The sequence below is a fragment of the Psammomys obesus genome, unplaced genomic scaffold, assembly GCF_907164565.1.
Source record: "Psammomys obesus unplaced genomic scaffold, mPsaObe1.curated_primary_1811, whole genome shotgun sequence".
Classification (NCBI taxonomy): domain Eukaryota; kingdom Metazoa; phylum Chordata; class Mammalia; order Rodentia; family Muridae; genus Psammomys; species Psammomys obesus.
In genome coordinates this window covers 2,100,795-2,123,109 of record NW_026592509.1, presented here as the reverse complement: position 1 = coordinate 2,123,109, position 22,315 = coordinate 2,100,795, and the positions used below count along the sequence as shown (strand labels likewise).

At 55.7% G+C, this 22,315-nt stretch overlaps 3 protein-coding genes across 13 annotated transcripts; all 3 read left to right on the top strand.

The window, feature by feature from the left end:
* The first annotated feature begins 5,751 nt into the window (after nt 1-5,751).
* Lrrc4b (leucine rich repeat containing 4B) lies at nt 5,752-8,540 on the top strand. The gene has a single exon (XM_055613541.1). The coding sequence runs from the start codon at nt 5,767-5,769 to the stop codon at nt 7,738-7,740; it is 1,974 nt and encodes a 657-aa protein (XP_055469516.1). The 5' UTR covers nt 5,752-5,766; the 3' UTR covers nt 7,741-8,540.
* Nucleotides 8,541-10,155: 1,615 nt separating this feature from the next.
* On the top strand, nt 10,156-12,717 carry Aspdh (aspartate dehydrogenase domain containing). 4 transcript variants are annotated; one of them, XM_055613616.1, is made up of 7 exons: nt 10,157-10,291; nt 10,983-11,127; nt 11,356-11,440; nt 11,546-11,695; nt 11,770-11,990; nt 12,057-12,211; nt 12,504-12,625. In XM_055613616.1, exons 1-7 carry the CDS (start codon nt 10,228-10,230, stop codon nt 12,545-12,547), a joined length of 864 nt encoding a protein of 287 aa, XP_055469591.1. In that variant the 5' UTR covers nt 10,157-10,227; the 3' UTR covers nt 12,548-12,625. The 4 variants fall into 4 exon arrangements, with proteins under 4 accessions (XP_055469590.1, XP_055469589.1, XP_055469591.1 ...); XM_055613615.1 differs by lacking the exon at nt 12,057-12,211 and having other exon boundaries at nt 10,156-10,291; nt 12,504-12,717; XM_055613614.1 differs by having other exon boundaries at nt 10,156-10,291; nt 12,057-12,625.
* Nucleotides 12,718-12,977: 260 nt separating this feature from the next.
* Josd2 (Josephin domain containing 2) lies at nt 12,978-16,703 on the top strand. 8 transcript variants are annotated; one of them, XM_055613621.1, is made up of 5 exons: nt 12,978-13,051; nt 13,650-13,812; nt 15,442-15,567; nt 16,150-16,344; nt 16,453-16,703. In XM_055613621.1, exons 2-5 carry the CDS (start codon nt 13,667-13,669, stop codon nt 16,550-16,552), a joined length of 567 nt encoding a protein of 188 aa, XP_055469596.1. In that variant the 5' UTR covers nt 12,978-13,051; nt 13,650-13,666; the 3' UTR covers nt 16,553-16,703. The 8 variants fall into 8 exon arrangements, with proteins under 8 accessions (XP_055469596.1, XP_055469597.1, XP_055469593.1 ...); XM_055613622.1 differs by having other exon boundaries at nt 12,984-13,051; nt 13,653-13,812; XM_055613618.1 differs by having other exon boundaries at nt 13,010-13,106.
* Nucleotides 16,704-22,315: the final 5,612 nt, after the last annotated feature.

Sequence of the window (22,315 nt, the reverse complement as noted above, 5' to 3'; positions counted from 1 at the left end):
AGCTCGTTCTCTTGGCTCTCAGCTGGCCGTCGGGGGCCAGCCTGCCTCCGCTCCCCAGCGCTGGCTCCCGAAGGTAGACTACTGCACCCAGATTCTTCTGTGGGTTCTGAAGATCAGATTCAGGGCGTCAAGCTTGCACGGCAGCGCTCGGCGGACGCTCCCCTTTTGCCAACCCAGTATCTTCTAAACCTGAAAACAAAAATTTGTGTCACAAAAACTAAAACAACCAGAAGCGTCGTAGGCTGGCCCAGCTTTTGTTTTCCCCGCTTCATTACATTCAGGACGTATGAAATCAATTTATCTTAATAGCATTAGGGTGAACGGTCCACTTAATCATTTTCCTACCACAGTTAAATTTTTAATAAAGGATCTCCTGACAGTTTGTTTTCTTAAAAGCCCCAGAAGAACACAGTGTGATTCACTTGACTCCAGTCCCGGTCACAGACTGCAGCGGGAGCGCACGGTGCTCCAGGGAGGCCGGGCCGCAGTCTGGTTGCAGCACACACTGGAATCCAAAGAAGTAGGCTCTCATGCCAGTGAAGGGATGGACTTGCCAGTGAGAGCAAGCAGGCAGACAGAGCACGATTCCTCTTCCTTTATACAGACTGTGTCATCCTGGGCTTTCCCTGGGGGCAGATGTGGACAGGACAGACACAGTTACACCAAGTAATTGTGGAGTTCCAACTGCCAGGGTGATGGGCCTCGGTACAGCAACGCCATCTCAAACACTCCAGACCGGGTGTCCCCCAAGGCAGAAAGTGTGGTCCATATGAGATGGATCTTCTCACCTCAAGAAATCTGGATTAAAGGTGGATCTTCCCACCTCGAAAATCCAGGGGAAAGTGGGTCTTTCCATTTCAAATGGTTTAATTTTTAAAAATCCCTCAGAATTGCGCCCCAGCCATTTAAGTTCTAGTTAATTCAGGTGTAGTCAAGCTGACATCCACGTCATCACAGTAGCCTTGTGACTCAGACCCCAGCCTCGGAGGATATCTGGGGTGTTTCAGATGGTGTTGGGGTACTGAGGCCCATCACCCCAGCAGCTCAAAGCACCACAACTACACCATTATAGATTATTAATTATCGTAATACAGGCTCTGTGAGGTCTGTCTGTCCACATCTGTCCCTAGGGAAAGCTCAAAATGACATAGCGCCTCTCAGAAACATCCATCAAAGCCAGTGTGGGAAGCACGGCAGCAGGCAGGCAGACAGGGTGCTAGAGATGCAGCTGAGAGTTCTCCATCCGGACAGCAGCACTGGGAAGAAAGCGGCACTGGACCTGGCCTGAACATTCAAAACCCCAATGACACGCTTCCTCCAACAAGGCCACACCTCCTAATCCCTGTCAAGCAAGTAGCACCATTCCCTAATGATCAAGCATTCAAGTATATGAGCCTATGGAGACCATTCCTATTCAAGCCACCACAATGTTTTAAGAGAAGAAGTCTATAAATTCTAAAGCAGCAAAGGGTAAACGGAATAATAAGAAATCCAATCCACAGGAGAGGCGGAAAAGAATAGGTGCAAATATCAGGTAGCATTGCAGGAGTGATTCCTGTGTATTCGTGGTTACAATAAAAGCGAATGAGCTATGCTTTCTACCAAAAAGGCAGGGACTTTAGGATGGGGTTGGAGCTGAGTTCCTAGAATGATTGCCTAGCATGCATGAAGCCCTGGGTTCAATCCCCAGCCCTGTGTAAACCAGGTGTGGTGACACTTTCTTATAATCCCAGCACCTGGGAGGTGGAGGCGGGAGGATCAGGAGTTCCAGGTCTTCCTCGGGTACATAGAGAGTTTGATGAGCTTGCCCGAAACCCACAATCTTGCCTTCTTAAACTCATGGCAACCCTCCTGCCTCAGCTTCCCAAGTGCTGGGATGGCAGGCACCAGCACATGCTGCCGCTGGGGCCTCACTCTCTGGTATGGTTACCCCCCGTGCCTGGGTGCTGCCTAGCAAGGGTCTGTGTTAGTAACTTTTCTCAGGGTTATGACAGAATGTCTGACAGAAGCAACTTGAGGGAAGAAGGCTGTCTTCTGACTCACAGTTCCAGGGGACTCGGCCAACAGGCCAGCAAAGGCGTGGAGGCAGCGAGGCAGCTGGTCACACTGCACCAGCTGTTCAACTCAATCTCCCCGTTTTATTCAGTCCAGAACCCTCAGTCCACGGGATGGTGCCACCCAAGTTCAGGCCTTCCGAGTCTGTGGATCCAGGCTAGACACCCCATCACAGGCGTGCCCAGTCTTGTCTCCTAGGCCATTCTGGGTCCCGTTAAGTGACTATATTATGCATCACAGGGCCTTGCTCTCCCTGGTCTATTCACCCTCAGACCTGGCTCAGTCACCTAGGCCTTGCGCTGAATGCTGGGAGTGCAGACCTCATTGTCATGGTCTCTACACAAGACTCACAGTCCAGACAGGGACATGGTATGTCAAACCAGTGGCGGCCCAATATGATGGGGCTGCTGGTTAAAAAAAAAAAAAAAGTGTGATGGGTGGGATTACGTGGGAAGGGTGATCAAGCAGATCACCAAAGATGGCTTTCCTGGGAGCTCCAGAGCATGAAGAGGAGAGCATCTCAGGAGAAGGCCAAAAACCCAGAGCATGACCAGTGTGCCCCTGGTGTGACTGGAGCAGGAGAGGGTGCAGATAGTAGTGTGTGTGTGTATGTCTGTGTGTGTGTCTGTGTCTTTGTGTGTCTGTGTCTGTGTGTCTTTGTATCTGTGTGTCTCTTTGTGTGTCTGTGGTATGTGTCTTTGTGTGTGTTTGTGTCTGTGTGTCTGTGTCTCTGTGTGTGTATCTGTGGTCTGTGTGTGTGTGTGTGTCTGTGTTGTTTATGTGTCTGTGGTGTGTGTGTGTGTGTGTGTGTGTGCACATGCACACTGAGGTCAGAACTGCACTGTGGATAACTCTGGCCATCAATCAGAAGGGAAGATGTTGAGGAAGAAGCAGAAGCCAGAACACAGGACAGGTATTGATCATGATCTGCTGAGTTGAAAATTTAGAACCAGGCATTCCTGTAGGATTACAGTCACTATTTTATCAGACCAACTGAACATAGATCCTCACATGTGAAAGGCAAGTGTTCTGCCACTGAACTATGCACCCAGCTCCTCACCTAGGCACTCTAGACAAGAATCCTACCTCTGAGCCATATCCCAGTCCCTCACCGGGGATTCCAGGCTGGAACTCTATCACTGAGCCACACCCCTAGCCCCTCACTGGATTAAACATGATTAGGTCCAAGCTTCAGTATTTCCTGGTCTCTGGACCTGCCCTCTCTGACACACCCAGATGTGGGCTTTACCAATCTCCCAGCACCTCACAATCTAATCAACCTAACAGGATTAAACATCAATTGGGATTAGTGATTCTGGCACACACCTGTATGCCCAGCTACTCAGGAGGTCAAAACAGGAGGCTTGGCTCCTGGTTGGCCACAAAGCAAAACCCTGTCTCAAAAAACTCAAAAGTGTAAAGTTTAATCACCTACAGTTTTGCACACATAGAAAAGGAGAGTGAGACCTGGAGAGACAAAAAGACACCTGGACAGTTAAGAGCACTTGCTGCCCTTCCAGAGAACCTGGATTCAGTTCCCAGCATCTAGTTCCAAGAGATACGATATCCTCTTCTGGCCTCTGTGGGTACCACACTCATGGTGGACATACCCATACACAGGCAAACACTCATACACCCAAAACAAATATTTTTCTTAAAAGGAAGAAGAGAATGAATGGACGCATGTTGAACGGCTAACATGTCTGGACTCCTGTGTTTTCTGGACTTTTCTTTCCTTGCTATTTTTCCTTAAAAGAAGTATAAGATGACTCCCATCAATAGGAAATAGGTGTGTGAATGCTTGTTCTGTTTGTGGTTCTGACAGTACCAGCCAGGTCTGGTCCAGGGGACCAAATAGTGTGCCTTGAGGACCCTCTTCCCTCTACAGGCCCTCTGTCTGTCCCTCACACTTGAAATTTCAGTCCAGACTCCAGCCACTTAACCTACCATAGTAAGAGCTCTCAAGTTTTCTTCTTAAGGTCTATTGGGGGGGGGGTGCTGATATGGTATCACTGCATAGCCCAGAGTGGCCTCCAACTCACAATAATTCTCCTGCCTCAGACTCCTGAGTGCTAGGATTAATTATGAGCATGAGTCACCATGCTCTGCTCTCACCCCTTTCATACCTTTGTCCTAAAACCACAGCATGTCAAGGTGCCTGGGTCGCCCATTGTCCTTGTGGAATGTGGTTGTGGCTCAGTGGCACCAGTGTGGCTTTGTGATTAAATGTTCCTGGGAGCCCTTCAGCCCCTCAGCACCATGAAAGAGTGAGTGTCCCAAACAGGAGTTCCGAGAGGGGCTGATTTCAAACTCATTCTGTTGCCGAGAACAGCTGTGCTCTCACAAACCCAAAATCAATGTTCTGGTGGGCCACACACACCCATGGGGGACACAGCAAAGACATCCCCAAAGCAGGCAATCCTGACCTGAGCATGGAAAGGGTAGCAGACTTGACCATGAGAGAGAGCAGGAGTGTGCTTGGGAGCTGGGGGCGCTCGGAGGCAGGAGTGAGTGAGCCTGCAGTTCTGAGAGCCTGTTAGAACGGGAGATAAAGAGAGAGCATGGAGGAAGAAGGGAGGTGATGGCCTTGGAGGACGAGCTGCCTGCAGCCAGGACCGGACTCGTCTTGAGCTAGGGGGATCTTGAGCTAGGGTGCAGTAGGCAGAGCACCTGCCTGGCATGCAGAAAGCCCAGGCCTGCATGCCAGCCCCAGCACTGCCTCACAAACCCCATGTTAGTGAGCGCCCACTATCCCAACACCAGGTAGGCGGAGGCAGGAGGATTTGGAATTCAAGCCACCCATGGCTCCCTGTGTATTCAAAGCCAGCCTGGGCTACATGAGACCCTGTCTCAATGTTTTCAAAGTTTGTGTGGGACATCACTGTCCTGTCAACTAGCTGTGCAGCTTCTATGGGGTAGGAGAATACTGTGGCAAGCTGTGCGTGAAGTGACAGGGCTTGGGTCTAAACAACCTGGCAGGGAGGGGGAAGGGGCGGGGTGGGGGTGTCGGAGATGATGCCCTTCCGAGGGTGGTGCTGCAGTGATGGGTTAGTAGGCCAGGGCTCTAATCCCCAGGGTGGCCTGCCCTCCAAGCCCGTGGGAACAATAGTCAGAACGCTGCTGTGAAGAGAAGCCAGTACTCAGGAGGCTCCACAGCCTGAGAGCATGTTCATGGTCTCTTGCAAGCTAACTGCCCTCTTGAGGGATTTGACCCTTGACCATGGTCAGGTGACAGGCCCCATAGCCAGGAAAGGGGGCGGGGTGCAGAGACATTCCTGGGTTCATTACATCTGCAGCCTTGAATTCTTTATCTGTCCATCAAGACAGCCAACACGAGGGAGACAGGACCACCCAGCTCAGCACCCAGCAAACCACGTAGTGAGCCTCCTCTCCTCCTCTCCGAACCAGAGAGATTATAGGACTGTTAAAGGGTGAATGAGAGGCGTGTGTGGAAAGCATCACGGGCCACAGAAAAGGCGTAAGTCAAGCGTGGAGGCACAGGTCTGTCATCCCAAGCAGTCAGAAGCCTGAAGCACCCAGATCAAAAGTTTGCGGCCAGTCTCGGGTGCTTAATGAGACCCTGTCTCCAAACACAAAGTAAAACGACAGCTAGGGATGAAGGTTAGTGGTGAGCACCTGCCTAGAATCCCCCAGTGAGGGGCCGGGCATGGATCAGGCTAGATCAGCCATCTAGAATCCCCCAGTGAGGGGATGCGGCTCAGGCGTACAGCCCCTGCCCAGCGTGGGTCTTGCCCCTACCACCACATACTGATCGTTGAGTGTCATTCTCCTGCCGTGAACTGGAGAGTCCTGCTGCCCCCGGGCTTGTCAGGTGCACTGACGCTCGTGTCCCCGCAGGTGATCCGCACTGACACATTCAAGCACCTCCGGCACCTGGAGATCCTGCAGCTGAGCAAGAACCTGGTGCGCAAGATCGAGGTGGGGGCGTTCAATGGGCTGCCCAGCCTCAACACGCTGGAGCTCTTCGACAACCGGCTGACCACAGTGCCCACGCAGGCCTTCGAGTACCTGTCCAAGCTGCGGGAGCTCTGGCTTCGGAACAACCCCATCGAGAGCATCCCCTCGTACGCCTTCAACCGCGTGCCCTCGCTGCGCCGCCTGGACCTGGGCGAGCTCAAGCGGCTGGAGTACATCTCCGAGGCGGCCTTCGAGGGGCTGGTGAACCTGCGCTACCTCAACCTGGGCATGTGCAACCTGAAGGACATCCCCAACCTGACGGCGCTCGTGCGCCTGGAGGAGCTGGAGCTGTCGGGGAACCGGCTGGACCTAATCCGCCCTGGCTCTTTCCAGGGCCTCACCAGCCTGCGCAAGCTGTGGCTCATGCATGCCCAAGTGGCCACCATCGAGCGAAACGCCTTTGACGACCTCAAGTCGCTGGAGGAGCTGAACCTGTCCCACAACAACCTGATGTCGCTGCCACACGACCTCTTCACGCCCCTGCACCGCCTGGAGCGTGTCCACCTCAACCACAACCCCTGGCACTGCAACTGTGACGTGCTGTGGCTCAGCTGGTGGCTGAAGGAGACGGTGCCCAGCAACACCACGTGCTGCGCGCGCTGCCACGCCCCCGCCGGCCTCAAGGGGCGCTACATCGGCGAGCTGGACCAGTCCCACTTCACCTGCTACGCCCCGGTCATCGTGGAGCCGCCCACTGACCTCAACGTCACCGAGGGCATGGCGGCCGAGCTCAAGTGCCGCACGGGCACGTCCATGACGTCGGTCAACTGGCTGACGCCGAACGGCACGCTCATGACGCACGGCTCGTACCGCGTGCGCATCTCCGTGCTGCACGACGGCACGCTCAACTTCACCAACGTCACCGTGCAGGACACGGGCCAGTACACGTGCATGGTGACAAACTCGGCCGGCAACACCACTGCCTCGGCCACGCTTAACGTGTCAGCCGTGGACCCCGTGGCCGCAGGAGGGCCCGGGGGCGCGGGCCCCGGGGGCGGGGGCGGTGCCGGGGGCGCGGGCGGCTACACCTACTTCACCACGGTGACCGTGGAGACGCTGGAGACGCAGCCGGGAGAGGAGGCCCAGCAGCCCCGGGGCACCGAGAAGGAGCCCCCGGGGCCCACGACGGACGGCGCGTGGGGCGGCGGCCGGCCGGACGCTGCAGCCCCCGCCTCGGCGTCCACGACGGCGCCGGCCCCGCGCTCCTCGCGGCCCACGGAGAAGGCCTTCACGGTGCCCATCACGGACGTGACGGAGAACGCGCTGAAGGACCTAGACGACGTCATGAAGACCACCAAAATCATCATCGGCTGCTTCGTGGCCATCACCTTCATGGCCGCCGTGATGCTGGTGGCCTTCTACAAGCTGCGGAAGCAGCACCAGCTGCACAAGCACCACGGGCCCACGCGCACCGTGGAGATCATCAACGTGGAGGACGAGCTGCCCGCCGCCTCCGCCGTGTCGGTGGCCGCGGCCGCGGCGGTGGCCGGAGGCGCGGGCGTGGGTGGGGACAGCCACCTGGCCCTGCCGGCGCTGGAACGAGACCACCTCAACCACCACCACTACGTGGCGGCCGCCTTCAAGGCGCACTACGGCGGCAACCCGGGAGGCGGGTGCGGGGCCAAGGGCCCCGGCCTCAACTCCATCCACGAACCTCTGCTCTTCAAGAGCGGCTCCAAGGAAAACGTGCAAGAGACACAAATCTAAGCCCGGGCGCGCGGGGCCGCGGGCCTGCGGCGCTCCCGCCTGCCGCCCGGGGCGCGCCCCAGCCGTCCTGCCCCGGGGCGGGACCGGAGAGCCGCAGAGGCGGCCCCGCCCTCCGCCCGGCCTCGGCCCACCTGCCCTGCCCGCCGCCTCCCGGGGAGAGGAGCCTCTTCGGGGGACTCTCTCCCCTCGTCCCCACAACCCACCTTTTAGGGCTCTTCCTTTTTTCTTTCTTTTTTTGCAGTTTGACGCCCGTCCTCTCCTCTACACCCCTCCACCCTCAAAACACAAGAGACAGACAACTTCACCAGAGCCCGGGGGACAGCGTCCCCGGCAGCGAGCTCCCCTCGCGGCCCTGGCCGGCCTACCCGCCCCACAGACTCTTTTGATACTGAAGGGAGGTTTGCGTCACTCACTACCTGCTCTGTAATTACTTTAAAAAAAAAAAAAAAAAAAACATGGAAAAAGTTTAAAAAAAATTTTTTTTTTGGTCATTAAAGTATTGAAGACAAACAGAGCACAAAGCCACTGTGGGTGGGACCAGAGAGGGTGGACAGCCATCCATTCAGGAGGGGAGAGTGGGCACCCCAAATTTACAGCTCTGGGACTCCTCACCCCGAAGCTGCCAGAGAAACAGGCTCACGCAGCATACGGCAGCACTGTCAACGTCTTCCCAGCTGCCTTTCCAGGAGTGTGCTTGGGCTCCACCGCTTGTGGGATATTGGGGTTCTGAGGGATAGAAATCCAAGATCACAGCGCTTCCGGAGCTGGGCTCCCCCCGAGGGTCCAGCAGCCTTTCCTGGTTGCGGCGGCCATCCATACCACATCCCCAGGGGAGGGGTACCGCCATGCTTCTTCGGGGCTCACACGGCAGCAGACCCTCTCCTGACCTGACCATCTTCACACACAGCTGTCCAGGAAGGCCACCACTGATGGTCTGAAGGTCAAGGCAACCACAGAACTTCCCGGGTCGTGTCCCCACAGGAGAGTCCCCTCCACTTCGCACACATCTCTGGCTACCTAGGAGACAGTTTGTACAGGGAGGTGCACATAGAATAAAGTCTGGACCCCAGGAGGAACGTTGTAAATGGACCGGGAGGGCGGAGTCACCCGCAGACTCTGCAATTCCGGGGGAAAATGTGCAGCCAGGCCAGGACTGGGCCGTGCTGGCGTCGGAACATCAGAGTGGCCCACGTGTCCATGGTTCAGGAAATCTGAGAAGGCCTAGGCAGGCAGAGAGGTAGCCAGAGCCAGACGTACAGCTCACAGACACCTGGGATGGGTTAATGCAGCGTGTCCTGCCTTCCATACATAGCATATCTAGACCCTGTGTAGACACTGAAGGCCCAGGGTGCCTGCCTCTACCAGAGGTGGGAGAGCAGGAAGCTCACACACCCACACACACACACACACACACACACACCCCACACACACACACTCCTTGCACTTTGTGTGCCTGCCCCTTCCCCTTGTCCCCACCTCTTCCCGGTGTTTTTACACCTCCCCCCCCCCCCCCCCCCCCCCCTCTCTTCTCTCCGATTCCAGCGCTAAATGGATTCTTTGTCTGTGACAACTGTCAGGTGTCTGGCCCTATCTCCCTCCCCGCCGGGCTCCTCGGAGCTGATGGGCTCTGGGACAGAGCTGCTGCGCATGCACTGTAGCGTCTCTCTCCATCTTTCCTGCTCTCTCTGCAACCATCTCGGCTATGATCCTGGTTACCATGACAACATTGCGGCTGTACCAGGTGGCAATGGGGGCAGGGAGCTGGCCTGCTGCAGCCTGCCACGGCCCATGCCAGGCCTGCTAGGCAGTGGCTGGGCTCATCCTGGGGGCACTTAAAGATTCCCCCAGCCATGTAGGTCCCTTGTTGATGGATGGAATAGGAGGCAGGAGAGGGGGCAGGGGACCAGTGGCCTCCAGGTGGGATGAATGGTGGACAGTTAAGGTGAGTTCAAGGGCAATGAGGCACTGGAGTGAGGGAGGGGATTTCGGCCAGGACTGAGGAGCATGGAGGCCTGGGAAAGACAGGACCCTGGTGGAGCATGCAGGAACACAGGACACTCCAGCCAGACCTTTCCACTCGGACCTTCGGGGGGAAAGTGGACACCATGAGGTCTGCAAGGGGCCCGTCCCCAGGTCTTCCACTAGCCAAAGAAAACTGCAGTTCCCATGACAACCTGCTGGCCAGCCTGAGGAGGGGCCTGCAAAGGGAATTTTCAACTTCAGCAGAGATGGAAGGATGTCGGCTGCACAGGAGGCAGTGGGGTAGTGGGCACACAGGGCCACACAAGGCCTAGCTCCCAAGCCACCGTGCCAGCCAGCCCAGGAGGGCGGAGGGCTTGAAAAGGAACACCCCCCCCATCCTGCTCCCTCCCTCTGGCTCCAGTAGAGGGTCAAGGGTGAAACTCCAAAGATCATTCACTTCCCAGGCCTAGTACAGGGGCCAGTGAGCACAGGAGGTCCCCACAGCAAGACACCATCCTAAAAGCCATGGCCACCAGTATGGTCCCTGGAGTCCCTCAGAAGGTGGGGGTAGTGGGCTATGGCCGCCTGGGTGAGTAAGAACTAGCCTGGAGTCTCCGTCCTCTGCCCCGTTCCTAAAGTTCCAGAAATATCTCTGCTCCCACGTATCTTTCACCCCCGTCTGCCAGCCCAGCCTGCCTTCTGCCCACACACCGGGACTCTCTGTCTCTCTGTGTCTGTATGTCCTTCTGTCTCTGTCTCTGTCTCTGTCTCTCTCTCTTGACCCTGCCTTCTGTCTTTCCTCTCAATCTCATCTCTCTCTCTGTCTGGGCCTTTGTCTCCGTCTCTAAGTCTCTGTCCCTCTTTCTGTGGGTCTCTGTCTCTCCTTCTGAGTTTCTGACTATGCATTCTCTCTCTCTCTTCTCTTTCTGTGTGTGTGTGTGTCTGAGTCTCTGTCTCTCCTCTCTGGGTTTCTGGCTATGTATTCTCTCTCCTCTCTCTCTCCTGTGGTGTGTGTGTGTGTGTGTGTGTCTGGGTCTCTGCCTCTCCTCTCTGGGTTTCTGACTATGCATTCTCTCTAAAATATCTCTCTCTCTCTCTGTGTGTGTGTGTGTGTATGTGTGTGTGTGTGTGTGTGTTTCTGTGTCTCTGTTTCTCCTTCTCTCTGGGTTTCTGGCTATATATTCTGTCTCTTTCTGGGTCTCTGTTCTCCTTCCCCCTCCATCTCTGAGTTAGGGGTCTCTGTACTTTCCTTGGATCTCCAGCCCTCCCCCTCTCTGCAGGACAATCCCTTGTGTCCCGCCTTCTGGCTCAGGGATCAGAACTGGGCCTAGAACTTGTCTTTGTGTGGAACCGTGACCCTGGACGAATGGCAGGGAGCGTGCCTCCTGCCTTGCAGCTCCAAGACCTCATTGCCCTTGAGGAAAGGTCAGTACCCCACAGCAGGAGCCTTCCCAAAGCTGCTTCCTGCCTCTGTCAGACAATCCTTTGACCCCTCTGAGTCTCAGTGCACGTAACAATAAACTAGAACTCACCCACCATACTGTTTCCCTCCAAGCCAGGGTAAGGAGTGATATCCCTCCAAACCGTGAGGCACCTGGGAGACAGGAGACCTGATTCTTCTCTAAGGCCTGCCTCTATGTCTCCCTCTCCCAGGCACCCTGACATTGTGGTAGAAGTGGCCCATCCAAAACTAATCCAGAAATACGGGGTACAAATCCTGCGCCATGCTAACCTCCTGGTGAGCCCCCAGCCCTCACTGAGTCCCTCTTTGTGCTGGGTACATCCCAGCCTACCGCAGTGATCTGTGTCTTGGCTTGCCTCTCTCTACCATCCATCTCCCAAGGTGGGATCCCCCTCAGCTCTGGCTGACCAGACCACAGAGCAGCAGCTCCTGGAAGCTTCAAACCACTGGGGTCACACTGTGTTTGTGGCCCGAGGGGCCCTGTGGGGGACTGAAGACATCAGCAGATTGGATGCAGCCGGGGGCCTCCAGGTGAGAACCATCTGGGCTGCAATCAGAGGCCACATGTAAGAGTCTCGGCCTCCTGACCCTGCCATTGCTTCCAGAGCCTTCGAGTCACTATGGCCACACACCCTGATGGCTTCCGGCTGGAGGGGCGTCTGGCTGCAGCGCAGAGCAGCGGGGCCCGCACAGTGCTCTATGAGGGCCCTGTGCGTGGGCTCTGCCCTTTGGCCCCCCGAAATTCTAACACTATGGCAGCCGCTGCCCTGGCTGCCCCCAGTCTGGGCTTCGACCGTGTCATTGCGGTGCTTGTGGCTGACCTTAGGTGAGCAAAGGGGGTAGGTGGCCCATCTGTGTACACGCTGGATGGGCTGACTGCCCTTCTCTGCAGCCTCACTGACATGCATGTCGTGGACGTGGAGCTGACCGGCCCCCCAGGGCCGACAGGCCGCAGCTTCGCCGTGCACACCCACAGAGAGAACCCAGCCCAGCCTGGCGCTGTCACCGGTTCTGCCACTGTTACAGCCTTCTGGCACAGCCTCCTGGGTGCGGTCAGACCCTTCCAAGGGTCCCCTGGCATTTGTGCTCTGCAGAGCTCCGTTTTCGGTCTTTGCCCATCCTTGGTTCTCACTCCTGGGCTTTAGGTTCCTCTCTTTCCCGTCCCCCTTTCTCTCAGCATCTCTGTCTCATCTAGGCCTCGCCATCCACACCCCACATTTCTTTCTGAGTATACCTCTTTGGGTTGGTCCACACTACCATTTTCAAAGCCCACGTTCGGTTCCCCACGGCTGTCTGCATATGTCTGTATTGTCACCCTAGTCTTTCATTCTCCCCACAGGCTGCTGCCAGCTCCCCTCCAGACCTGGGATCCGCCTCTGCTGACAGTCTCCTTCCCCACTACCCTTGCTGTCACCTCAATCACTATGTGGCTCAGTAAACACCAAAATTTTGTCCGCTGTTCTCTTTGGCCTCTTTGGTTTCTTGTGTCCCACTTCTATGACGTCACGCTTCAGCTATACACTGTGCATGACGCCATATCAGAGAGCGCGTGAGCACATACGAAACTAACTTCCTGGAAGCTATCGCGAGATCCAAAGTTACTACATTTCCCAGAAACCTCTAAACAGCAGTGAGCCCTGGGAAAGCACGCGAATTGGCTGCGTGGCGCGACGGGAACTGTAGTCCCGCCTGACAGCGCCCCCGGAGGACTTCCGGGCTGTGAGTCCGATTTAGGCGTCCCGCGGAGGCCTTCGGGAATCGCAGTCCCGCCCGCGCGAGTCTCCGGGAACTGTAGTCCGTCCCGCTGCCCAGTCAGCGTGGTACCACCCTGTCGCTGTCTAGGGAATGCGAAAGCAGCCGGTCCCGGGGAACGGAGAGGCCGGCGTGGTGAGGGCCAGGCGAGAGCCATGCGGAGGCGGGTGGGAGCATGCCTGGTTGCCAGGTGACAGGAAGAGGGGCTCCTGTTGCTTAGTGATTGGGAGAGGGCCTTGTTGCCAGGTGACGGGAAGAGAGAACCCAGGTTATTGATGAGAGGAAGTCTTCCGTTGCTAGGCGACCAGAAGAGACCCCGTTACCCAGAGACGGGGAAAGAGGAGTCCTCCATTGCTAGGTGATCAGGAAACGGACCGGGTTGCCAAGGGGTGGAGTGTGCTCTGTTGCTTGGGAACCAAAAAGGTATTGTTTCCTAGGGAGAGAAGTAGCTATAGTCCGTTGCTAGGTGACGATGATAGGACCCTTTTGCTCAGAGGCATGTAGTGGGGGTGGGTCCCTATTGCCAGGTGAGCAGGAAAGAGCCTTTTCCCTCTAGGATTGGGCCCTGAAGGTGCCTCTGTGCTCCGGAGACAGGCTAGGAAACCAGGGCCTCACATCCTCCTAAGCTGGCCCCAGTGCCCATCTCAATGGTCCTTGCCCAGGAACACAGGAATCTAGAGACCTGGATGGCCAAGTCCTGGTGCCTAACACCTTCTCCTTGTCCCATCCCCAGCAGGAGCCGAGGAGGGCATGTCTCAGGCACCGGAAGCTCGGCCAAGCCCACCCTCAGTGTATCATGAGCGGCAGCGACTAGAGCTGTGCGCCGTCCACGCTCTCAACAACGTCCTCCAAAAGCAACACTTTAGCCAGGAGGCTGCCGACGAAATCTGTAAGAGGTGACTGCCATTGACCCTGGCCCTGGAAGAGTAGGGCTCAGAGAGGCATGGGAGCCTGCCTGGGCCCCTATCGAGGCCAGGGCTCGGATCCAGGAGCTGTTGCCTGCGCGTCCACCTGTTGCTTCTCACCTCAGCGCCAGCTTTGGCCTCAACCTCTCTTATCTGAGCCTTCGTCACAGCCTGCCAGCTGTCTGTTTTTCTCCTCCTGTCCATCCTACACCCAGCTGCATAGCTGCCTTTCCTGTCCTCCATCTCCCCCTCTCCCCTCCATCCCTCTTTGGTTCCCCAGCACTTTTAGGGAGTAGCCCAGGGTCCTTCAACTTGAAGTCAAGGCCTTGGTTGTTCTGGACCTTGCCTACCTTTCTGCAGCTCCGTCCTTCACTCCTCTCCTTGGCCCCAAATGGCCCAGCTTTGGTACCCCTGAGCTTTTGCATAGGCTGTTTTTGTTTTGTTTTTATCACCTGGGTGCCCCTCACAATTTCAGCATCGCTTTCTTAAGAAACACTCTCCGTATTCCCACCTCTAGGCCCCACAGTCCTTCCACAGACACGAGGACACTCAGGCCTGTAGTCCATGCCCACACCCAAAGGAAGCCCTTATCTCCTCTCACTGCTGTTCACCAGCGTCCTCAAACTTCAGATTACTTTAGAAGATATTCACTCTCCTGCCACCAGCTCTTTCGTGTCAGGGGCATGCTGAACAGCTAGAACATGTCCTCCTAAGCTGGCCCCAGTGCCCATCTCAATGGTTTTGCCCAGAAACACAGTAATCTGGAGACCCGGATGACCAAGTCCTGGCTGTCTGACACCTTCTGAGGCTAATGTAATGGGAAGGAGAAGGCTGGGGAAGCAAGAGAACAAACACGAGCAGTTCCCTCCCTGACACTGCTCTCCAAGCCCTCCCCAGCCCTACAGGGGAGCAGGGCCACAGGACTGGGGAGAGATAGAGGGAAGCCTTGGGCACAAGGGACAGCTGGGGCTGGGTGGCTGGTGAGAGCTGGTGCTGAGGCTATGCGAGGCCCACTTGCTACTGGAGGAGTTGGGAGTCTGTTCTGGGATGGCGGGGCAGGGCTGCGAGAGGGTAGGGCAGGGTATTATGTAAAGAAAGAGGCACTCTGTGTTCAAATGTGGTGGCCAGAGTCTCACTGTCACCCAGGGGCCTCAGCCCAGTCTGGGGATCTGAAGCCTCCTCTCCCAGAAGAAATGACATCCGAGGCTGGCCTAGAAAGAGGCCGTGATGAGAGGGACTGATGGAAGGGCAGGGATTTTGTCCAGGACACTTGGGAGACACAGGAGAAGTGGGAGTAGGAGAAGGGCAGAGCAGCTGAGCAGGAGAAGGGCTTGTGGAGGTTGGAGGTGGGGTGTGCATGTCAGGGCTTCTGGAAGTCACAGGTAGGCTGGAGGAAGAAATAGAGACTGGGAAGGGTTTTTGTGTGGAAAGACAAAAGCCTTACCCAGGCCAAAGGTGAAGGGGTCAGGGGTGGGAGAAAGAACAGGACTTGGGGCCTGATAAGCTGTGTAGGGGTTAAAAAGATAAGAGTCAAACACCAGGCTCTAGGCCTCTCTTGTTGTGTGGGAAGGTAGAGCCCTTTCCAGGATTCCAAACCTTGGCTCTCCCCTCTCACCGCAGGCTAGCCCCAGATTCCCGGCTGAACCCCCATCGCAGCCTCCTGGGTACTGGCAACTATGATGTCAACGTGATCATGGCTGCCCTGCAGGGCCTGGGCCTGGCCGCCGTGTGGTGGGACAGGAGGAGGTAGGGTCTAGACTGTGGGCTGCACTGGCTCTGGGCATGTGGGATGATGCAGAGGGTGGCTTGAAGGTAGATAGGGGAGGTTTTTGCCAGGGAGCTGTGGTGGATGCAGTCTGACTGAATGGCTGGTTAAACTGATAAACTTGGTACCAGACAAAGAGGTATCCAAATGAGTGACTCATTGGTGGGGAAAGATGGAAGTTAGGTCAAGATCAGTGGGACCATCCTATTGGCCCAAAGCAGGACTGAGCCGGAAGCCAGCCTGAGCTGCATATGGAAATCCTAACTCAAAAAGGTAAACAACAGAAAGTTGAGGGTCTGGGGCTCCACTGACAGAAGGTTTACCTAGCACCTGTGAGGCCAGGATTCCCTCCCCAGAACTCCATAAACTGCTGTAATGGTGCACATCTGGGAGCCCTGAGTCCCACCCTAAACAAACCAAAGCTGGAGTGGACAGACAGAGGGTAATGGGTCAGTGGGTGGCGGTCATTCTGGGAAATGCAGTTCTGGGGGAGCAGGATCCAGGTGTGTCTGAGGGCCACAGCCAGTGGCTGGGGCCTCATGCTATATCCCTCCGCTCCCCAGACCCCTGTCCCAGCTGGCCCTGCCTCAGGTGCTAGGCCTGATCCTGAACCTACCCTCTCCTGTGTCTCTGGGGCTGCTGTCCCTGCCACTGCGTCGCCGGCACTGGGTAGCCCTGCGCCAGGTGGATGGCATCTACTATAATTTGGACTCAAAGCTGCGGGCACCTGAAGCCCTGGGGGGCGAGGATGGTGTCAGGTGAGTGGTGAGGGAAGTGACAAGTTGGGGCCAACACTGGAACTGCCCTGCAAGGAGATGGGCCTGCCTAGACCGCTTGGACCTCAGTCTCCCCACATTTCCCTTCAGGGCCTTCCTGGCAGCTGCCCTGGCCCAAGGCCTGTGTGAGGTGCTATTGGTGGTGACCAAGGAGGTGGAGGAGACCGGCTGCTGGCTGCACACAAGCTGACCCACTGCCTGTGAAGGGCTGATGCTGTTACACTCCCGAGTGTCCAGTGCCTGGAAGGGGCCTGCAGCTCCAGGCCCCGGAGGTCTGCCTCCCGCCCTAAGGGCCCCGCTTTCCCCACCACTGCTGCCTCAATAAATCTGCTCTTTTGCTATCGGTGCCTGAGCTCAGCTCCCGGGGACTACTCTTGGTTACAGGCCCACAGGGACACACACCAGAGACTTCCCAAAATCAGTAGGGAAACCTAAGCTGGAGCAGGGGTCACTCCACTTTAAGGTTTAGACCATCAGTGAGGAGCAGACAGAACAGTGACCCCCAAAGATGATCGGGTCCAGCACCTGTGGCCAGGGACCTTGACCTCCCAGGTGCAGGGAGAGCTGGGGAGCAGTACTGGCTGGAATCAGCTTCCCTCAGGAACAACTGAATTTGGTGGGTGGCTTGGTGAAGTCACAGGGTCCTTAGAAGCAGGAGGCCCAGCCCAGTGGAGCCCATTCCAGACTTCTGATCCCCACAGGGACAGAGCCAGAGTGAGGTATCTAAAGCTGTGGCAAGGGTTTGGGGGCTCCTCACAGCAACCTCAGAAAAGCGCCACTGTGACTCATTTTCTCAGGGTGTGCTGGGCCCCCTGAGTAAGGCCAGTTGGGCTCAGCCTTGAAGGCGGTCGCGGGGCTGTTGGAGAAACCGTCTCCCAGGGAGCAGACGAGCAGCTGACGCAGGGGAGTGTCCCCATCACAGTCACCCAGGCCAGCCTTGCTCAGGGGGCTGTGAAACCTGAGGGGCTCCAAATGTGGAGCTTGCTGATATGCCCCGAGTGCTGCGGCCCTGCTGTCATCACCACAGCTATTTGGGGAGGTGTTGATAGACAGGCCTATCTGGGACAGAGTGGAAGAGGACAGGAGCCAGGAAGAGGGCCCAGATAGGAACCCTGAAGAGGAGTAATTGGCACCAGAGTTGCAGAGAAGGGAAGGACACAGCCAGCATCTAACCCAGAGCCCCAGGGCCTGTAGGAAACAAGTGGGAGATTGTCCTCAGATGATGGGCCGGGCTTGGGCAGCAGGGACGCATGAGACTGATCCAGGGATTATGGGTGAGGAGGGGCCCAGCTTGGGGAATGACACCCCACCTTGGCTGGGATCTACCCTGGTAATTAATTCATCTGGGGACGCAGGCCACACCTTGGAACCACGCTAGTAAAAGGCAGTTCAGGGTGCTGCTGTCTGGGCCCCAAAATCTCTGAGGTCAAGTTGTAAAGTAAAAACCAAGGCAGCATGTAGAGGGCACATACAGGGCTGCCAGAACATCCAGCCTGGCACTCGGCCTTCCTCTGCCTCTTAGTTCCTCCAGGGTCTCCTCTCTCTTTCTGTCTGTCCTCCTCCACATGTGCCCAAAGTAACCCATTCTCTAACCCTCCCCTGGGTGTATGCCCCCCCCCCCCGAAAAACAGTCTCTGTGTAGTCTAGGCTGATCTCAAACTTGCCACAGTCCACCTGCCTCCGCCACCCAAGTGCTGGAATTACCGGTGTGTGCCACCTCCCCTTCTCTTTCCATGGCTCTGAAGTCCCTGTGGTCTCTGACCTTCTCTGTGCCTCCCTCCCTCCCTCCATCCATCCTGTCTGTCCCCCACCCCTGCCCCACCTGTCGCCTGTCCAGTCTGGGGCAGAGGACAGCTGGCAGGACTCCCTGAGTGTTTCTATTCTTGGCCTGAGTGGTGCAGCCCGTGACATCCCAGGTGCCCCCTCCACTGTGACCAAATAAGGTACCAAGTGAGGAGCCTGCGGAGGGCAGGCCTGCACAGATTCAGTCCCTCCTGTTTGCTCTCAGTGCTGATTTTGTGCGCCCACTGACACCCTACTTCTGAGGAGAGCACCCTTTGCCCCAACATGCCTGACCTGGAAGCTAGGGTTCACGAGTGTTCCCTGATGAGGATACGAGGCTCCATGCCGGCCCCCAGGAATCCGGTGCACAGGCCATGGAAGGGGAGGTTGGTGGCACGTCCGCCTGTGCAGCTGTTGCTGGCTGCGCTGACAGCTGCGGCTCGATTTAGCTGCAGGCCAGGGTCTGGCCAGATAAGGTGTGGATAAGAACAGGGCCCGCCCCTAGGGGGCCCCTTAAATTGCAGGGTTTGGGCTGGGGTTGGGGGCGCAGACACCAAGGCCAGGTGAGAGGGTCCTGCTGCGCTGGGGCCTGCAAGGTGCTCAGTGTTTCTCCACCTGTCTGCTTGCCTATCCTGACTGGGCTCCTACCTTCCACAGCCTCCGTCCTCCCCTTCTGTGCCTCCCTCCATCTCTTCCTCTCTCCCTTTCTCTTCCTCTCTCTTTTCCTCCCTCTCTTCCTCTCTCTCTGTGTCTCTCTCTGTCTCTCTATATCTGTCTCCCTCTGCCTCTTTTTATCTTTCTGTTTCTGTCTCTCTATCTGCCTCTCCAATTTTCATCCCCCTTCATCTCTCTTCCTCTCTCCACCTAGTTTTTCCTCTATCTCTGATGTTCCCTGTATGTGTCTGTCTCTCTCTTGACCTGATTTTCCTCCTCTCTATTTCTTTCCATGTCTGTCTTTGTCTCTCTCTTGTCTCTGCCTTTCTCTGTCCTTCCTTTCTCTCTCTCTCTGCCTGCTATTTCCCCACCCCTTCCTTCCCAGCTCCTGTTTTAGGGTCTCTCTTCCACAGTCTCTGCTCTCCGCGGGGGCCAGAGCCCTGTGTTCTCTCCTGAATAAAGCTGGTTCTGTCCAGACTCCCCCTTCTCTGCCTCCGTCTTTCCTTCCTCCTCTGCCCCCACCCCCACCCACCCCTGATCCCGCCTGAGGGGCTCAGGACTATCGGCAGGGGCAACCCCTCCTGCCCCATACAACAGGACAGAGGGGTGACGAATAGGTACTCAAGACCAGAGAGTCAGGGAGGACAGTCAGCCCAGAAAAGGGACAGCAGGTCACAGGATGCAGAGGCCAGGCAGCATCCCACTCCCAGCAAAGCAGGCTCCCCTCCCCCTCGGGCCAGGCTGTGCCAGCGCCAGGACAATGCACCCTTGTCTCTTGTCCTGACAGCTGGGGGATCCTGCCTCCGTCTCTTTCAGGGGGGGCAGTGGCTTTCTGTTCTGCCCCAGGCAGGGGAGTGACCCTGGGGATCAGGCCTGGGGCAGCTAACATCTCCGGCCTCCTGTCCCTGCCTGAGTCCAGGGTCCTTCCATTCTGGTCACCCTGGTGTCTGGCCACCCCTTCTACCTGATGCCTCTGGACTTCCTGTCCTAGCTCTGCTATCCCCTCCATATGTCCTTCTTCCCGTTCTGTTTTGCCTGGCCTCTCCCCGCTAGGAGTCTTGTGAGCGCCTGCTGTGTGTGGAGTCCTGACTCCAGACACCTTTTCCCTCTTGCACACCCCCTCCGCAAGCTTCTTCCTTGCCTCCTCCTCTTTCTGCCCTCCTGGGAGAAGGAGTGGACACACCGTGAGCCCCTCCTGTGTAACAGACACTTCACTCACCTCTTATCTCTTCACACCCTCTTCTCCTGCTCCCCCTCTTTTTTCCTCTCACTGTTTTCTCCACTCTATTCCAAGACAAAGAACACATTGAACATTGAACAGAGTTCTGGTCTGCACTCTCTATAGTCCTCCATTCTTCCCTGACAACGGTCTCTGCCAGTCTCTGCCTGCTTCTCTCTGTCTGGGGAATATGGGCATTTATTGGGCACCAGCTGTGTGCTAAAGTTTTTATAAACACTTCCTTCTCTTCCCCTTCCTCCCTTCCGTCCTTCGCTTCCTACTGGCTCTCCCCCACCCCCGACCCCAGAAAAGGGCAGGAATGCTAATTGAGCGCTGACTGTGCCAAACAATCCACACCTATGCCTCTCTTGGCTCTCTATCTCCTCCTCTACAGAGGAAATGGCAACTATTTCAGGCAGAGGGGTGAGGTGCCCTTTGGGAGCACTGCTGGGGTAAAGATGGGCCAACGTGCTTCAGTGCTAAGGCTGGGACCAGCACTCACCTCCAGGAATGGATGAGGAAAAAGGCTGATGGAAAGAGGGTGTGCCCCTACAGCTAGCCTGGGTTCCCGTTATCTTCTCCCCACCCCCACCCAACACGATCCTCACGCTGCCCCTATCACGCGCTATTCAAGCCCCTCACTTACAGTGCAGCACCGGATGCTGGCTACTCCTGACAACACTGACTCAAACCTTGCAGTCTCCTCCCAGGCCAGCCAGCGGTTTCCCCCTCTCCTCCTCATTTACCTGTTCTCCATTTACCTCTTCTTCCATTTCTTCCTCCTCTCCCTTTCTCCTCCTTTTCCTCCTCCAATTTCCTTTCTTCTTCTTCTCCATCTCTTTCTCTTCCTCTCCATTTCCTTCTCCTGTGCCTCCATCTCCTGTCCTTCCTCTTCCTCCTCCATCTCCTCTGCCTCCTTTTCTCCCCTAATTCTCTTTCTTCTTTCTCCTTGCCCTCCTCCTCTTCCTCTGTCTCTTTTTATTCTTTTGTTCCTCCTTTCCTCCAACTTCTCTTCCTGCATCTCTTCTTCCTCCTCTATCTCTTCCTTGCCTTTCTCCTCTCCCTCTTCTCTTCTTCTCTCCCCTTCTCTTCTCTTTCTTCTTTTCTTTCTGTTTTCTCCTGCCCTTTCCTTTCTTCTTTCTCCTGATGTTTCTCCTACTTCTTTTCCTCCTTCAGCTCTTCTTCCAGCTCCTCCAGCACCTTCTCCTTCATCTACTTTTCCTTCTCTTCATCCTCCATTTCTTTCCATCTCCTCCACCTCTTTCTTCTTCTCCTGATGATCCTCATCCCTTGTTCTCTAATTCTTCCATTGCCTCCTTCTCTTCCCTCTCTTCTTTCTCAGTGCCATCCCCCTCTTCCTACATCTCCTCCATTTCCTTCACCTCCATCTCTACCTCTTCTTTCTCTGCCCCTTTCTCTTCTCCTTTCCTCCTTTTTCTCATTATCTTTTATCTCCTCCATCTTCCCTAATTTCCCATCCATTTCCTTCTACTAATCTTCCAAATCTTCCTCTTCATTCATTTCCTCTACTAGCTCTTCATCCTTCCCATCTCTTCTTCCTTTTCTACCTCCTCCTCTTCCTAGTCTTCCTCCTGTATCTCCTCTGATTCTCTATCATCTCCATCTCCTTTTCCTTCTTCTGTTTATCCTCCACTATCACCTCCTTTTCTTCCTGATCCTCCTCCTGTATCTCTTCTACTCCTCTTCCTCCTCCATCTCCTGATCCTTCTCCATTTCTGTTTATTCCCTTCCTCCTCTTCTTTTTCTACTTTACTTTTTTCCTTCCTGTCCTTTTTCTTCTTTCTCCTCCACTATTTTCTTATCTATCTCATCCTTCTTCACCTTCTCATCTGCTCCCTTCTTTCACCTCATCCTTCATCTCCCTCTGCACCTATTACACCTCTTAATCTTCTGCTTCCTCCTCTCCCACAACTCTTTCCCTTTTCCCTCTTCCATATTTTTCTCTTCCTCCGTTATTTCTTGTTTTCTCCTCCCTCTCTTCTTTCTCCTTTCTCCAATACCTCCTCTTCCTCATCTCATAATCATCTCCTTCCTTTCTTCTTCTTCCTCCTCTTCCCTTTCTGTCACATCCTCCTATATATTCTATTTCCTCTCATCCTCCTACTTCCTTCTTATATTCTCCTCTATTTTTCTCTTCCTCTATCTTCTACATATCCTCTTCTCCACTTCCTCTTCTTACTGTTTCTCCATATTTTCTTCCTTCTCCCTTTTTCCTCCATATTCCCTCTTCCTTCTCTTCTTTCTTCTACTCTCTTCCCCCTCATCTTCATCTCTTCC

Coding starts and splice junctions, on each gene's coding strand:
- Lrrc4b (XM_055613541.1), top strand. CDS start 5,767: ATGCGGCTCAGGCGTACAGCCCCTGCCCAGCGTGGGTCTTGCCCCTAC.
- Aspdh (XM_055613614.1), top strand. CDS start 10,228: ATGGCCACCAGTATGGTCCCTGGAGTCCCTCAGAAGGTGGGGGTAGTG. Junction 11,441..11,545: donor TGCGCCATGCTAACCTCCTG/GTGAGCCCCCAG, acceptor CCATCTCCCAAG/GTGGGATCCCCCTCAGCTCT. Junction 11,696..11,769: donor ATGCAGCCGGGGGCCTCCAG/GTGAGAACCATC, acceptor CATTGCTTCCAG/AGCCTTCGAGTCACTATGGC.
- Josd2 (XM_055613618.1), top strand. CDS start 13,010: ATGCGAAAGCAGCCGGTCCCGGGGAACGGAGAGGCCGGCGTGGTGAGG. Junction 13,813..15,441: donor GCCGACGAAATCTGTAAGAG/GTGACTGCCATT, acceptor CTCTCACCGCAG/GCTAGCCCCAGATTCCCGGC. Junction 15,568..16,149: donor GTGTGGTGGGACAGGAGGAG/GTAGGGTCTAGA, acceptor TCCGCTCCCCAG/ACCCCTGTCCCAGCTGGCCC.